The sequence below is a fragment of the Brachycentrus maculatus genome, unplaced genomic scaffold (genome assembly GCF_059751285.1).
Source record: "Brachycentrus maculatus isolate JH-2025_06_01 unplaced genomic scaffold, ASM5975128v1 h1tg000061l, whole genome shotgun sequence".
Taxonomy (NCBI): domain Eukaryota; kingdom Metazoa; phylum Arthropoda; class Insecta; order Trichoptera; family Brachycentridae; genus Brachycentrus; species Brachycentrus maculatus.
This window is the reverse complement of record NW_028280815.1, coordinates 1245848-1262304: the sequence shown is the minus strand read 5'-3', so window position 1 is coordinate 1262304 and position 16457 is coordinate 1245848. Positions and strand designations below refer to the sequence as shown.

At 35.2% G+C, this 16457-nt stretch overlaps 1 protein-coding gene across 3 annotated transcripts; it reads left to right on the top strand.

Annotated features, from left to right (window-relative positions):
- The first annotated feature begins 3947 nt into the window (after window positions 1–3947).
- Window positions 3948–13693, top strand: LOC148311527 (uncharacterized). Of its 3 annotated transcripts, XM_088256520.1 has the most exons (6): window positions 3959–4501; window positions 4632–4686; window positions 7603–7732; window positions 8928–9134; window positions 10619–10855; window positions 11731–13693. In XM_088256520.1, exons 2-6 carry the CDS (start codon window positions 4665–4667, stop codon window positions 12350–12352), a joined length of 1218 nt encoding a protein of 405 aa, XP_088112646.1. In that variant the 5' UTR covers window positions 3959–4501; window positions 4632–4664; the 3' UTR covers window positions 12353–13693. The 3 variants fall into 3 exon arrangements, with proteins under 3 accessions (XP_088112648.1, XP_088112646.1, XP_088112649.1); XM_088256522.1 differs by lacking the exon at window positions 4632–4686 and having other exon boundaries at window positions 3948–4501; XM_088256523.1 differs by lacking the exon at window positions 3959–4501 and having other exon boundaries at window positions 4508–4686; window positions 10619–10838; window positions 11731–11862.
- Window positions 13694–16457: the final 2764 nt, after the last annotated feature.

The window sequence follows — 16457 nt, the reverse complement described above, 5'->3', positions numbered from 1 at the left end:
CCGTTCTGGAGGTCCCGGGTTCGATTCCCAGAGGGGGGTCTAATAAATACAAGTGATTTTTTCACTTTAATATTTATTCAATATTACCCTGGACTGGTACCTGAAGTGGAGGGTTGATCACCTTTTCTTTGTGTGTTAACGATCAAGATAACACTGCGTTTATATGATGCAGTGCCCTATGCACCATTGGGGTCAGCAGGCTCAGCTACCGTGCTGGAGGTCCCAGATTCAATTTCAAGGGGGGGTCAAATAAATATAAGTGATTATTCCCTGTAATATTTATTCAATATTACCCTGGACTGGTACCTGAAGCGGAAGGCCGATCACCTTTCCTTCATGTGTTAACGATCAAGATAACACTGTGTTTATATGATACAGCACCATCGGTCGCGGATAAGAGTTTTTACTTATTACTTACTTATAACCCTTATCTGCACCCAATGGTGCATAGGGCACTGCATCAAATTGACGCAGTGTTATCTTGATCATTACTTGCATGAAGGCAAGGTGATCACTCTTGCGTTTCGGGAACCAGTCCAGGGTAATATTAAATAAATATTGCAGTGTAAAATCACTAATATTTATTTTCACCCTGCCTGGGAATCGAACCCAGGACCTCCAGCACGGCAGCTAAACACGCCAACCATTACACCACGGAGGCAAACAAACGGGTTTTTAGAGTTTTTAAAAATATACTATGATAAAACGAAATTGGCTTCTTAGACCGGAATTCTAATAATTGCAGTGGCAGTCAATGTGTTAAAAGGGATTAGCCAATTGAGATATTGATTCGCAGCTGTCAATCCACGTGTTTCATAATGTGTCTTAATACTACCATGTTATCTAAAAGAACTTAATTGGAGCAATGTTGAGTATGGTTTTACTGTTTATCCTTTGATAAAAAATCTTCCGTTTTTTTTATCATCAATGACATCAGCTTTAAGTACGGCAGATAAAATATTCGTAACAAAGATTAAATGATTTCCAATTGAACTATGAACTCAAATACGGGTATGTATCTAGAATATTCTTTTAATTGTAACAGTTAGAATTGAACAATCAGAATTGAACATTTAAAAAAATGGTTTATTAATAAAATCAACTAAGTAAAAGTTTTTTCTTTTTCTTCTTTTAAACCCTTATTCGCACCCCAATGGGGCATAGGGCACTGCATCATATAAAGGCAGTGTTATCTTGATCGTTGACACACGAAGGAAAGGTGATCAGCCCTCCGCTTCAGGTACCAGTCCGGGGTGATATTGAATAAATATTAGAGTGAAAAAATCACTTACGAGTAGATTTATCATTTATATACACACATATGTATATAGGTACTAGTATGTATATATATATATACAGGGTTTTATTAATTTTTATTTTTTTAACTAAGCTTTTTTATTATTTATTGTAGTTTCAATAATAATAATAATAATTACTCTTTATTCCAGCTTGACTAAGTGGTGGGTCCAATACTTAGTCAGCCATATATGCTTTACAATATATTTTTTTTACAATGAAATTAAAAATAATGAACAAATAAATAGCATGGTGTTCTCTCGCACCCCAGTGGGATGTAGCGTGACTGTGGACGGCGTCTTGGTAGAGCAGGTGGAAAAGTTTAAATACCTGGGTGTGGACCTGTGTGCTCAGACGGATCTGCGATGCGAAGTGATGGGGCAAGTGAACAAAGCTGCAGCCATCTCAGGATGCCTGAAAAATGCTATATGGAAAAACCCTGAGATGAAGATCGGCAGCAAGATCAAGATATACAAAACTTGTGTCCGACCCATCATGACGTATGGAATCGAAATTAGAGCAGACACCGCTGCCACAAAAAACGCGCTTAGAGTGTCAGAAATGAAGATTCTGAGAAGCATAACAGGCAAGAGTCTTCGAGATAGATTGAGAAATGCCAAGATCATGGGAAATATGCGAGATCGAAGATGTTGTTAGGTGGGGAAGGCAACGAAGAAGACAATGGTATGCGCATGTGAGGAGAATGGAACCATCCAGACTCCCCCACATCGCATTGTACGGCCAACCCCATGGTAGACGACTCCCGGGCAGACCACCAAAGAGATGGGCCGATAGCTGGGAATCAACGTCGCAGGAGGCTAATCCCTCTTAAAAACAGGCCGTAAGGCCTATAATAAGAAGAAGAAGAAGAAGAACAAATAAGAACGTGAAAGAAAAAAAAAAATTGGAGAGATGTAGATGAAAATTAGCTCGCTGGCAAACGCAGCACTGTGCTGCCACATGTCCTGCCCCCATCTGTGCTCCACAAGCCGCTTTATGATGAGGTTGGAGCTCTTCATCAGCCTCTCCCGGAAGCCTGCCACTCGGTGCCTTAACAGGCCATCCCAATGTGGTAGGCCCACTGTGGCAAACATACCACTAACAATATAATAATAATATTTCACTTCAAGTTTCAGAAGAATTCAAGATAAGCATTATCAATCAAATTAAGAATGTTATGTTGAGATGGTTTGGGTATGTGAATCGAATGAGTGAAGAAAGAACAGTAAAACAAATTAATGAGGCATAAGGTTGGCAAAAGAAAGATGAAAGTAGACTGAATGCAGTCAAAATCCAAATGTGCAGCAAAACGTGTGATAGATATGTACAGTGTGACAGTAAAACAAATTAATGAGGCATAAGGTTGGCAAAAGAAAGATGAAAGTAGACTGAATGCAGTCAAAATCCAAATGTGCAGCAAAACGTGTGATAGATATGTACAGTGTGACAGTAAAACAAATTAATGAGGCATAAGGTTGGCAAAAGAAAGATGAAAGTAGACTGAATGCAGTCAAAATCCAAATGTGCAGCAAAACGTGTGATAGGTATGTACAGTGTGACAGTAAAACAAATTAATGAGGCATAAGGTTGGCAAAAGAAAGATGAAAGTAGACTGAATGCAGTCAAAATCCGAATGTGCAGCAAAACGTGTGATAGATATTCGAATGGTGATATAAGAAAAGAATGCAAGGTTGAGATAAGCATTATCGATAAAATTAAGAAAGGTGTGTTGAGATAGTGGGCATGTCAATCGAATGAGTGAAGAAAGGATAGTTAAACAAGTTTATGAGGGGAATGTAGTTGGCAATAGAAGCAGAGGAAAACTTGCTATTATCAAGTATTTCAAATAATTTAATTGGTCAGGTCTGGAGTTGCAATAATCCCCGTTTTTGTGCGAAAAGATGTATGAATGTGAAAGAGGCGTAGATTGTGTGCAATGACAGATTGGTGTGGCGTTCTATTCTCTCTGCCTACCCTTGTGAAGAATCGACGTGATGTTTATTTAGTTACTAAGTTTCAGGAGAGCAGTCCTTCCATCTACAGGTAAATTAATAATGTCTGATAAATACAGAAATATTCTTAGGGAATAAGGTTTTGTCCACCTCCATAGTGTAGCGGTTAGAGCGTATGGCTACCGTGCTGGAGGTTCCCGGGTTCGATTTCCAGGAGAATGAATGATGAAAATATAATCTATAGTTTTTTTGTATTAACCTATCCGGTACTCTGCAAAGTAAGACTAGAAATTGAATGTTTGGGACGTGTTTTTTGTACACGAAGTTGAAGGTTAACGAAATGCACAAATATGTGCGCACCGTCGCAACATAAGGTTTCTGAAATGCATAAATATGTGTACACAGCCGCAACATAAGATTACAGACGGTTCACAAGACAAGATCAAAGACTAACTACTTAATTTTAAACGACTCATTTCTGCTGTTTAAAATGTAAAAATTCTATTTAAAATATTAACCCCGTATAAAGTTCCCTCCGATAACGCGGTACTTTTCTCAATGTTATAGAGGGGTTTAGTGATTAAACAAGACGTTGTCGTAAACAAGACGAGTCCGAACTAGTCGTGTGACGTCATAGCTGTCACGTGACTCAAGAAAAAATCAAATACATACATATTATTGTTAATAAAGTCACGAACTTCAAAATATTTTTCAATTATAATAAAATTACATATAAATATCCACAGATGTCATTGCTATGCAAGTTATTTCGTATCAACTGACAGATGGACTTTGACGTTCATTAGGGTCGATTTTCCTCTGAGGAAAAATCGCACCGCGTTTTTGTACGTCCATACTCCCGGAAAGGTTAAAAAGAACAATATATATACGTGAGAAGAAAAGCTATGGAAAAACTTGTTGTCAAACCATCTTTTTATGTTTTGTCGTACGCGAAATGTTTACCATTTTTGACATTTACTTTCTTCGGTTCAAAAGAGTTTAAACTTTAAAGTTTTTTGACTAAGCAATCAACGATTGCCGAGAAATACTTCGATGAAAAAAAAATAACGCCAATGAATTAAAAGTTTAACTTATTGACAATCTGGAAGTGTAATAAAATATAAATCAAGGTCCAATGTCCAGTAAAGTGATACATTTATTATTGTCATGTTGTATTGTCAGATAAAAAAAATTGAATTGACCTTTGCAACAGTTATTATGTATGAAAAGATAACTGAATCATTCTTATATAGGTATGTTTTATAATACTTTTTTCGATAGGATTGTTTAAATCGTTAAATTATCTTATCTACTCAGAGATAATTAATTAGTTTAATTTTATTTATAAACTGTTTGTTTTTGGTATCAAATGTCAAACTGAAGGTATCATTTTTAAAACACACACTTGTCAACACAATGGCTGCCCAAAGTGACTCGGGTAAGGTTATTTTCAATATAAATATACAGGAGAAAGTGACTGACTAACAAACAAAACGTAAAAAGTTCAGGAGGGCCATTTAAGTCACTTTTGCTTGGCAAGAAAATAAACATCAATGCAGTTAGTGATTTTTAACAAGTCAATATATTATACTTCCAAGTTTAAAATCCTTTGGGATTTTTTTCAGGGCAATATTAAGCTAGTAAGATATCAAATAGTCAATGATCACGTTTTTGTAAAAAAATGCACTTGGTCACTTTCTCCTGTATGACTACGCTATGTGTTTTTTTAAAAATAAAACATGATGCATAATTTTCACAAATTTGCAGTGTTTTCAAAATTTTCTTTACATATCTGACTTTTCTCCACTTGTGAGTTATATTTTTATATAAATATCTCAACATAGATGAAGAAGAATGTAAAAGTGTGGTATTCTAATATGTAAAATTATTAAGGAAGAATACTACGAATCTTACATACATTTCTTGAAGGAAAGTTTAGTAAAAAAAAAACTTACTCAACCCAACCATAGATGGCGTCGAACATTCGCACGTAAAAGAAGGTGTCGATTGAAGTATAAATACAATTTTGTTTATACATATCGCTCACTCCTTTCAAGAACGTCATAAATCAAAAATCGTCAATGTTCAGTTGTGCGTGTTTTCGGAATGCCCAGAAAAGGTTCTATATCCCAGCAAAAGCGGCATATTTTTAACTTAATATTTACCCGCCACAGGGCAGAAAGTGTTGTTTTTGCATTTTGAAGAAAAGGTATTGTTTAATTATTTTTTTTAAATATACTAAATATTTTTCAAATGGACAAAAAACCTTCAGGTTTTACCAAAAAAGATCTGTTGCACAGTAAATAAGTGGCTTGATATTTATTTTTAATACATTGCATTATATTTTTAAACTTTAAAAACGTTCTCCTGAAAAATCAAGTTTTTTGATTTATGACGTTCTTGAAAGGAGTGAGCGATATATTATTATTCATGTTTTTAATATTTTATTTTATTTTGTGGTTAGTCATTTTTACTTTTTTACATTTTTTGTTTACATAAATGTTAGTTAATGTATAACCACTCACCGAGATTTTTGTTCACCAGTTTCGAGACATACCTGTCTCGTCCGTCATTGTCCTGATGAAGAGACGGTTACATCTCGAAATTAGAAGACACAAATCTGGGTGTGTTGTTGTGAACTAACATTATAATATAATAATTATAATAAAAATAAAGCCAATTAAACAATTCCACATTTATGTTATAATAACTATTAAAACATTAAGAGGTAAAAAAAGAAAAAAAAAGTGGGAGTGTGTGTGTGAGGAAGGGAGTAAAAGGGTAAGGGTATGGTATAAAAAATAGAATTTGCAGGAAGGAAAAGGAATGGAGAGGAATTAATGAGAGTGGTTAAAGGATTTTTTTTTCTACGTAAGAAGATTGTAGCCGTCTGGCCACGCCATTTGGTGTTGTCAGGTTGACAACACTGAATTATTCTGCTACTGTCAGGTTGACAACACTGAGCGGATTCAACAAAAGCAGCCAACCGGAGCGCGGGGGCGAGAATCATCTGCCATCGCTTGGTGACTAAAGAACGTATATTTTAGCTTCATATTTCATTCAAAGTTCAATAATCAATTAGATAAATTATAATAAGTTAATATCAAATCGTTATCAAATCGTGTAAGAATTTTATATCAATAAACAAACTGTAAGTACGCATTTCTTTTAAATATCCTACTCTGGCACTCCCGTCAATAACACACACACTAGGTCTCTAAAAGATTAAAAATAAGAATATATTTATAAATATACATACATAAATACAGATATTGAATCCATTGTATCTGTTCATGCCAAAAGTTGTGAATTTTTATAACTATTTGTTTATTTAAATTGTAGGCATAAATGTATTCAAGAAGAACAAAGAGACGCAGTTCATTAAGTTTTAAATGCTTACAATATTATCCCCACCACATGCAACTCTTTTAAAATCGCATATAAGGGATGGAGGACCAATATTTTTGTGCTCAGATTAGATTAATATTCAAATGTGTATACGTCGCGCTCGCTGTTTTTCTATTGGTGTTGCTTTGTTCTTCTCGCCCCAATAAGTGTTATAATTTTCGATATATTGGTGTCGCTTTGTTCTTATAACTTTGTATTTTTTATAAATAAATAATTTTCACAAGTGTTCCAGTACAATTAGACGAAACAGTATCTATTGTATTGTTATTTTATTTATTGTTTCGGCATTAACTTTGTGGTAAGACATGTTACAATGATTAAAGAAAACACTTGTTTTTTACCACTTGAGTTTTATTATAGACTACATGTTTCAGAAGTTAAACTTCCATCATTCAGGTCTGTATAATAACTCAAATATAAAATTGTTCTATAAATAAGGAGAGGGGAAAGTAATGGGAAGGGGTTAGTCAAGAGGCGTATTCACATAATAGATACTAATCACTCATTTCACTCTCATAAATTAAAATTATTACACCTTGTTCCATATAAAGGCCAAATTATGAATTATCTTGAAAATTTAGAAATCCAAAAAAACCTAAATTGTAATAATAATTTATTAAATAATATATTGTTTCAAAATTCTTCACCTTTGCTTTCCATTTTTCCTTTGTTTTCAAACTCCGCCCCTTGACTAACCCCTTCCCCTTACTTTCCCCTCTACTTATTTATAGAACGATTTTATATTTTAGTTATTATACAGACCTGAATGATGGAAGTTTAACTTCTGAAACATGTAGTCTATAATAAAACTCAAGTGGTAAAAAACGAAGTGTTTTCTTTAATCATTGTATTGTATTGTATTGTTGTTAAGTATTGTAATAATATATTAATGTAAACATAAAATTGGTATTAAATGTAAATAATATTATGTATTTATTATTTCTAGTTTTGCCAGTCGAAGAGCATATCAAATTGCTTGTATTTGGAGAAGCGCATGATCACCCGTGTGACACTTGCAAAGTGTCGGAGATAGAACACAAGCTTCCTCCCTGGCATGACAGCCAAAAGTATAAGAGGTAAGCATTGAGATGGCAGCGCCATCTGTTGAACATAACAGAGACACACGCAATACTAAATATTCCTAATGGCGGCTCCGTGCTTCTTGATATCTGTTGTCACATTTTATTGAAAACTGTACCGGCGATCTCCATTCTGCATTTCGTTTTAGTTTCACCTTTTTAACTACGTAGAAACCATGTATAATGAATGCAAAATATATATTAAATTAAAGTAATATAACACCCTTTGGGTCCGTCCAAATCCTTGTTCACAAATCTGAGTCTCTTGGGAGTTATTTTTTACATATATTTAGAATCTTGCAAACCTCTAAATAAAAAGGTCTCTGCTAAGTAAAAGCTTTCTCAAACCGACCATAGATGGCTCCCTCAAATAAAAAGCATCGTGAGATTTATGATGTATGTAGCAGTTCCAAAAAAAATTGTAGTGTAGTTGTCAATCATGGGTAGAATGGTGAATGTTACGTAAAGTGATCACGACTTAAGTGATCAAAGGTCATAAGCCCTGTTAGTGCCCAGAGTTTCATATTATTCTTTTTCATTTAAGTTGAGATGTCAAAACGTCTTCTTCTTCTGCTTGGTGTAGGTCTGTTTTTAAGATGGATTAGCCTCCTGCGATGTCGATTCCCAGCTGTCAATGCATCTCTTTGGTGGTCTTTCTGGGAACCGTCTACCTTGGGGTTGGTCGTGCAGTGCAATGTGGGGAAGTCTGGATGGTTCCATTCCATGGGCGCCCGCAAGTTTTTTTTTTAATAATGTTTTAATGTAGGTAGTTTTAATTTACTGTAGCGTATTTGTACGGTGAACGAACGGACAGGACACTGTAGTTGTCTCTCCACACTTTCTTTATGCTAACACATAGTGACTATCTAACTAACTAACCATCACGCCGCTTCCCCACAGGGGTAGGCAGAGAGAATAGAACGCCACACCACTCTGTATTTGCAAACATTTCTTGCTTCTTCCACGTTCATGCATCTCCTCATACACACCCGCCGATTGTTTCGACTCCTAACCTAACCGCTTTCAAGTATTTGGCATACCTGATAGTGCCAAGTTTTTCTCGGTCAACACAAAGTGATTTGAAATAAGAGTTACATTATTTGACTATTTTCTATCAATCCAGGGGTTTGTTTTCTTCGTTGTCTTCCCCTAATGATGTCAAAATGTAAAAGTACCTAATATAACTTGTCAGAGGTCAGCGCTACATAATGCAGAATGCGGCGGGCCACGCGCTGGGTACGCTGTGCGGGGTGATGGCCCTGTTTGGGGTGCCCAGCATCCTGACCATCCTCATGAAGACGCATCGTTCCTCCTCAGCGTACACGGCCTACAGGAGGTATTTCTCCACCGCCATGCACTTCCACTCCTGGTATGTCAACGATCTCAAGCCGGGCACCGAGTAAGTATAATCTAATATAATTTGTATTTGAAGCAATAACTTTGTGATGTCCATTTTATAAATAAAATATAACCTTACAATGTAAAAAAAAAAAAAAACTCTTTTATACCACTTTTAAGTTCTAGTTATGGCATTTCAAACATTTGTTTGAAAATGCCATAACTAGTCGAAGTAATTGTCACAATATAAATTTTGATGTGTTTTTACGTCCGCCTCCGTAGTGTAATGGTCAGCACGCTCGGCTACCGTTCTGGAGGTCCCGGGTTCGATTCCCAAGGGGGGTAAAAAAAATATAAGTAATTTTTTCACTGTAATATTTATTCAATATTACCATGGACTGGTACCTGAAGCGGAGGGCTGATCACCTTTCCTTCATGTGTAAAACGATCATGATAACACTGCGTTTATAAGACACAGTGCCCTATGCACCATTGGGGTGCGGATAAGGGTTTTAATATAATAATTTAATTTTTAATAACATATAACTTCAAAAACGGGGTTACTTGAACTTTGATGTGTTGCTTGAGCCCAGTACAAAAAAAAAATAGATTGTGGTATCGTTCGAAGTATCGTGACGAAAAGTGTCACCTGTTAGGGAAACAATGAATCATGTCGATACGGTCATTATTGTAGACCAAATACAGATTTAAATTTTGTTTTGTACTGAGCTCAAGTAACACATCAAAGTTAGTCTTGTGATTTTCATATTAATTCATTAGTCAATAATCACACGTCGTGATCTTTCTCCATTACAAATTACAATTTACAGTAATGTGATTTCACTTACTTATCCCGTGCCGGGGCACATTTTAAAATATTTATTTATAAATTTATTTGAGAGAAAATTATTAATGATATACCCCGTATAGAAGTACTGGCCAAATATATCGCTCACTCCTTTCAAGAACGACATAAATCAAAAATCGTCAATTTTCAGTTGTGCATGTTTTCGGAATGCCCAGAAAATGTACTATATCCCAGCAAAAAGGGCATATTTTTAACGTTATATTTACCCGCTACAGGGCAGAAAGTGTTGTTTTTGCATTTTGATGAAAAGGTATTGTTTTATTAATTTTATAAATATACTAAATATTATTCAAATGGAGAAAAAACCTTCAGGTTTTACCTAAAAAGATCTGTTGCATAGTAAAAAGTTCAATTAGTGGCTTGATGTTTATTTTTATAACAATGTATTATATTTTTAAACTTTAAAATCGTTCTCCTGAAAAATCAAGTTTTTTGATTTATGACGTTCTTGAAAGGAGTGAGCGATATGTTACTCATAATCATTCTTTACCGAAGTTTAACGTAAGTTTAAGCTTAAGTTTCTACGGTACTCAAAAAATCTGTGTTTGAATTAAAAATCAATACTTAAAAAAAGGATTATCACATAAGCAAAATTTTAGCACTGATATGTTCAAGCAACATTTTATTTTTGATATCTTATTGATGATGGTTTGCTGCATTTTCGATTTGGTTTTCAGCGCTTGGAGGTCGTTGAATGTGGTCCGTGAACGTCACATCAAGTGGTCAAACATCTCCGTGCTGCGGAAGGATGGCCACATCTCCCAGAGAGATCTGGTTATCTCGATTAACGCCTTCGGGGCGCTCGGCCTCATCAGGCCGCATCTCCTCGGCATGAAGCATGACAACAAGGAGGACTTGGAAGCCTTCACACATTTCTGGAGAACTATAGGATACATGGTCGGTATCCAAGATAGGTATGTAGAGCTATCAGTGACAGATAAACTGGCAGTACACAGAGTCCTGCTTTCAACCCTAATGTATGGATATATTTTAAATGAAAACACTTGTTTTTTACCACTTGAGTTGTATTTATTTTTAACAACGACTTGTTTTGGAAGTTACAGATGCTTCCATCTACGGGTTCGAATATAAACTATATTCAAACCCGCATATGGAAGCATCTGTAGCTTGCTAAACTAGTCGTTAAAAATAAATATAACTCAAGTGGTAAAAAACAAGTGATCTCATTAACAATATGATCAAGTATTAGAAGATGGAGTTGGCATAAGGAGGATGAAAGTAGACTGACTGCAGTTGAAATGCAATGTCTCAGTGCGGTAAAACCATGTATGATAGATGTTCGAATGGTGATATAGAGAATGAATGCAAGGCTGAGTAAAGAGCATTACTGATAAAATTAAGAAAGGTGTGTTGAGATGGTTTAGGCATGTGGGACAATCCCTCTGGGATTCGAACCCAGGATATCCAGCATGATAGCCAAATGTGCTACGGAGGCGGAAAAATAATGTATTTAATCATCTACATAATTTTTTAAATCTTCTTCTTCAAACACTTATCCGCACCACAATGGTGCATAGGGCACTGCATCATATAAACGCAGTGTTATCATGATCATTAACACATGAAGGAAAGGTAATCAGCCCTCCGCTTCAGGTATCAGTCCAGGGTAATATTGAATATATATATGAGAGTGAAAAAATCACTTATTTTTATTTAACCCCCACCCCTTGGAATCGAACCCTGGACCTCCAGTATGGTAGCCTAGTCCGCTTACCACTACACCATGGAGGCTGACAAATAGCCAAATAATATTTCTCTTTTATTCTAGATATAACCCATTCAGACCGTCATTGGAAGAGACTTTACTAGTATCGGAGGCTCTGTGCGTTGGTGTCCTCAAACCGATGATGCAGAATCCTCCGGAATACTTCTATTTCATGAAATCGGCATTCATCCAAGGGCTGTGTTACCTGGACCCCACCATTTCTGAAGGAGCGCTGCACTACTTCACCTACAGGCTCATCGGATGTGAGGGATATGTCTACAGCCTCAAAGGAGCTGAAGTTTCACAGCTGAAAGAAAACCAAGCCAGACAAGACAAGTTGAAGAATATTAATTTTAGAAAGGGCCTGGGTTATTCGGAGTACGAAGGAAAGGGTTCGCATAAGATTGTCACGGGAGACAAGTTTTATGATAATCTCGGCTGGTACAGCAGGATAGTTCTCTTCTTCATGATTTTCTCTTCGGAGAAATTTAACCACACAAAAATTGGTAAATTTTTTATGGCTATCAAAGGCTTGTTCGTTATAATTCTTGCCAGATATTTTCCTGTAATGATATGGATAAAATTCGGTTTCAAAGGATCGTATGTCAACAAATATGATGAAGATATTAAGGTGGAAGTTCGTTGTAAAACCAATTCGGAAATGATCAAAGAACTACGATATTAGATGTTAAATGACGCTTTTTGTAACTAACTAACTAACCATCACGCCGCTTCCCTGCAGGGGTAGGCAGAGAGAATAGAACTCCACACCACTCTGTCTTTGCAAACATTCTTCGCCTCTTCCACGTTCATGCATCTTCTCATACATACCCGCCGATTGTTATGACTCCTAACCTGACTACTTTAAAGTATTCGGCATACCTGATCATGCTATGTTTTTGTAAATTTATGTATAATTTATTAATCTTTTTGTAAATTTATGATAATTTAATAGAATACCTCGTCCGCCCTTAAGGTGGAGACTGACAGGAGCATTTCGTCGTAACATAACATCGTAACATCGCTCGCGGCGAGCTTCAGCGAGCATCCGAAACTATGGATGGAGCGCTCGGCTCGGTGTACTGACTGCCTGAATGCTCGCATCGTAACGTGTTACGTTACGATGAAATGCTCCGGTCTGTCTCCATCTTTAGTGATCACCACTCCAGTTGATCCAACCATACCGACTGACCAAAACTGCCTTTAATAATTTTTTACTATACACTTCCTTTAATTTGTTTGTATGTATATTTGTATTGCTCTTTTTCAATAATAACAACAGCTTTTGTGCAGTTTATTGGGATGTTTTTATTGCTGTGAACAATACATACAGTCATTTTTGAGTTCAAAGATTTACTTACTTATGTTTACTTTACTATAAATACATATTTTTCTGTATTTTATGATAATATGACCTTTTTTACATTTCGACTATAATCCCAAGGTGGCTAATCAAAGAGATTCCAAACCAAAAACCAATAAAATATTTTGTTTTTTAAAAGCATTGTTAACTTTGTGGTATCGTAATATAGCGATGAATAATAAGGAGAGTGTTAATAAAATAATTTGTTTATTAACCCTTACTGGTCCAATGTCGAATCTCGTTCGACATAGATTTTTTTCCTCTTAGGTCCCATGTCAGATGTTATTCGACATTTTTTTCATCATCAATATTATTTATTTAAATTCCAAGCCTACATTTTTGTCACTCGTATCTATTACAACAGTATGTGGAGCAGAGGACAATTTTTTTTTATTGGAATGTAACTGTCTACCTAGATTTTATTTAATTTTGGGGGACCGGATAGGGTTAAAAGCATTGATAACTTTGTGGTATCGTAAATTTATTTTTAGATTGCTTAAGTGAAAACCTGTAAAAGGAAATTTATTTTTTTAAATTTTATTATAATATGTTATTTTTGTATATATTCTGTTGGTTTTCCAATAAATAAATAAAAAAAATTATAAATAAGTAATATTACGATGAATGATAGGGAGAGTATTAATAAAATATTTTTTACACAAATTTCTTTGTTTGAATGTAACTTGATGTGTGGACACAGGTCATCATGTTTAAATGTACATTACGCGGGAAATGATGGAGTTAGGAATAACGCTTCCTTGGTAAATTGAATGATCGCATTTACACATACGGATAAAAAAATGGGCTTTTGCGGGTTTGCTTGTACTTGGTACGGGCATAAAAATTTGACCTTTGTGGATTTTACACCAAAAACCAAAAAAAGATTGATGTCTAATTCACCTGGATTAGAAATCTATGGCTTTGAAAGCCATGGATCCTCGACCAAGGTTCCACAAAGAAGATTGAAGCATTCAATATGCTATAAGGTGGAGACTGACCGGAGCATTTCGTCGTAACATAACATCGTAACATCGCTCGCGGCGAGCATCACCGAACATCCGAAACTATGGATGGAGCGCTCGGCTTGCTGCACTGACTGCCTGAATGCTCGCATCGTGTTACGTTACGACGAAATGCTCCGGTCAGTCTATAGAGGAATACTGAAAATATCATGTGTAGAGATAGTTCTCAACGAAATCGATTGAAGATGCGTGTGAAAAGAGATAAGTTATAGACGCTTTAGGGAAAATAAATAGAGTGCCTTGGCCATTTTTGAGGAGAGAAAAATATGTAAAGTTTAATATTTTATTCTCTATTTTATAAGGCAAGGTTGGGGGTAAGTGCAGCATAGAAAAAAGACGCATATCCTAAATCGATTGCGGTGATCAGTACTGCGCTTTTGACTTCTGGGATACAGATTACGTAAATAAGGGAGAAATTTCTGCTTTATATGATAAATCTAATCTAGGGTTAAAAGTTAGGAATAGGAAAATAGTAGCGATTTCTAGACCACTCGGAATACCTGTGAACAAAAGGCGTGAAAGCCCTTCAAGACGTCAGGCCAAGACACAGTATGAAGCTGCCGAAGTTGGTGTTATTGCTCCTTGTTTTAGGCAATACGTTTAGCTCACTTGTTTGTCATTTTTCATTTTAGGGCGTTAAACAAAAGTACATATATATTTTTGTCGTCGGAAAAATTATTATTTAGAAATTTAAAAAAATAATTAAAAATAGAATGATTGTGCGATTGTGTGATCCAAAATTAGGAGTGAATTATTTTTAAAAAATGGTTACGTTAGGTTAGGTTAGCAAAATGGGGAGTGAATTTTTTTCATTATTTTTTTTTTGGTTACGTTAGGTTAGGTTAGGTTAGCAAAATGGGGAGTGAATTATTTTTTTGTTACATTTTTACAATTTCAACGTTAAATAATTAATTTCATTAATTCATATGGCAGAAAATCTTTCCATTTTTTAAATTTAACTTAATTTAGAAATTAAAAAAATTAATTAAAAATAGAATGATTGTGCGATTGTGTGATCCAAAATTAGGAGTGAATTATTTAAAAAAAAATTGGTTACGTTAGGTTAGGTTAGCAAAATGGGGAGTGAATTTTTTTCATTATTTTTTTTTTTGGTTACGTTAGGTTAGGTTAGGTTAGCAAAATGGGGAGTGAATTATTTTTTTGTTACATTTTTACAATTTCAACGTTAAATAATTAATTTCATTAATTCATATGGCAGAAAATCTATCCATTTTTAATTTAAATTTCACTCGGTAAATACCACTATTTATTAAAATCTATTGTGACACGTATTTAAATGCGTTCCGCCTTATACGTGTTAGGAAACGATGCGGAATACGAAATTGCATCGAAACGTTATACTATTGTGTCGGGTTGTGGTCCCGTGGTTAGTGTAGCGGACTCTTGAGTTTCTGGGTTCGAATCCACTTCACCACAATATGATACCTATTTTCATGGCCTTTCTTCCATGTAACGCGGTGTAACGGCGTTACGGCACCTTTTTCACGGATTGTATTTGTTTTATTAATTTTCAAAATCCTCAATGTTTTCGCTTACGTGATTACAATCTGCAGTGGAAACTCTCATAACGAGTAAGCCAAAAAAAAACAAAAAGTTGTTCGATGAGCAATATAAAAAATTCGTTTTCTTTCGGCCCGGAACGCATTACTGTATTTTACATTGAGTTCTATGGTAAATTAATGTTTCGCATAACGAGTGTTTCGCTTAACGAGTAAGATGCTGGAACGAATTAAACTCGTTATGAGAGGTTCCACTGTATATTTATATAATTCGTCGAAATTATACATTTTATTTAAATGATATTTGAATATGTTCAGGGACCTTTTTGTTTTAAAAAAAACCCTTCCTATTTTTAATAATGAGCCGCTTAGGCTCACAGAAATAGTATGAAATTGAAGTATTTTTGTAAAAAAATACAAATATTTTTATAAAAATAACATAAATATTCCGAACGGATAACCGAAAAAGTAACAGTTACCCGTCAGTCACATCGTTAGCGTTCGGTTAGAGATGTGACTAACCGATTACACAGTACACAGGCAGCATAATGGAGGCATGTTTGCCGACGGAAAAGCAAATATCTCGATGTACAATATTTGCTTACTTAATCGCCTATTCTGTGTTTATTTATCAGAACCATCGCTCGCTCAGTCGAGTGGATAAATTGAGAGGACATTCCGCACAAATTTGCATACTTTACCCAACACAACATTCCCGAGTACTGAATTCATTAACGTCAAATCGCTAAGCGTTGATGTGGTCCGACATAATTCGGTGTGAGGGTTAAAAAAATTGAATAATTATCACATTTTTTTGCAAGGAGACAAATAAATTAATGTGTTTATTTTAGAGGTCGTTTAAAATAGAAAATTAGTCCGTTTTCG

What these genes read in the sequence shown, in the direction of transcription:
- LOC148311527 (XM_088256520.1), top strand. Translation starts at nt 4,665, where the DNA reads ATGGCTGCCCAAAGTGACTCGG. An exon ending in GACAGCCAAAAGTATAAGAG is followed by an intron (nt 7,733 to 8,927) that starts GTAAGCATTGAG and finishes ATAACTTGTCAG; the next exon opens with AGGTCAGCGCTACATAATGC. An exon ending in GATCTCAAGCCGGGCACCGA is followed by an intron (nt 9,135 to 10,618) that starts GTAAGTATAATC and finishes TTTGGTTTTCAG; the next exon opens with CGCTTGGAGGTCGTTGAATG.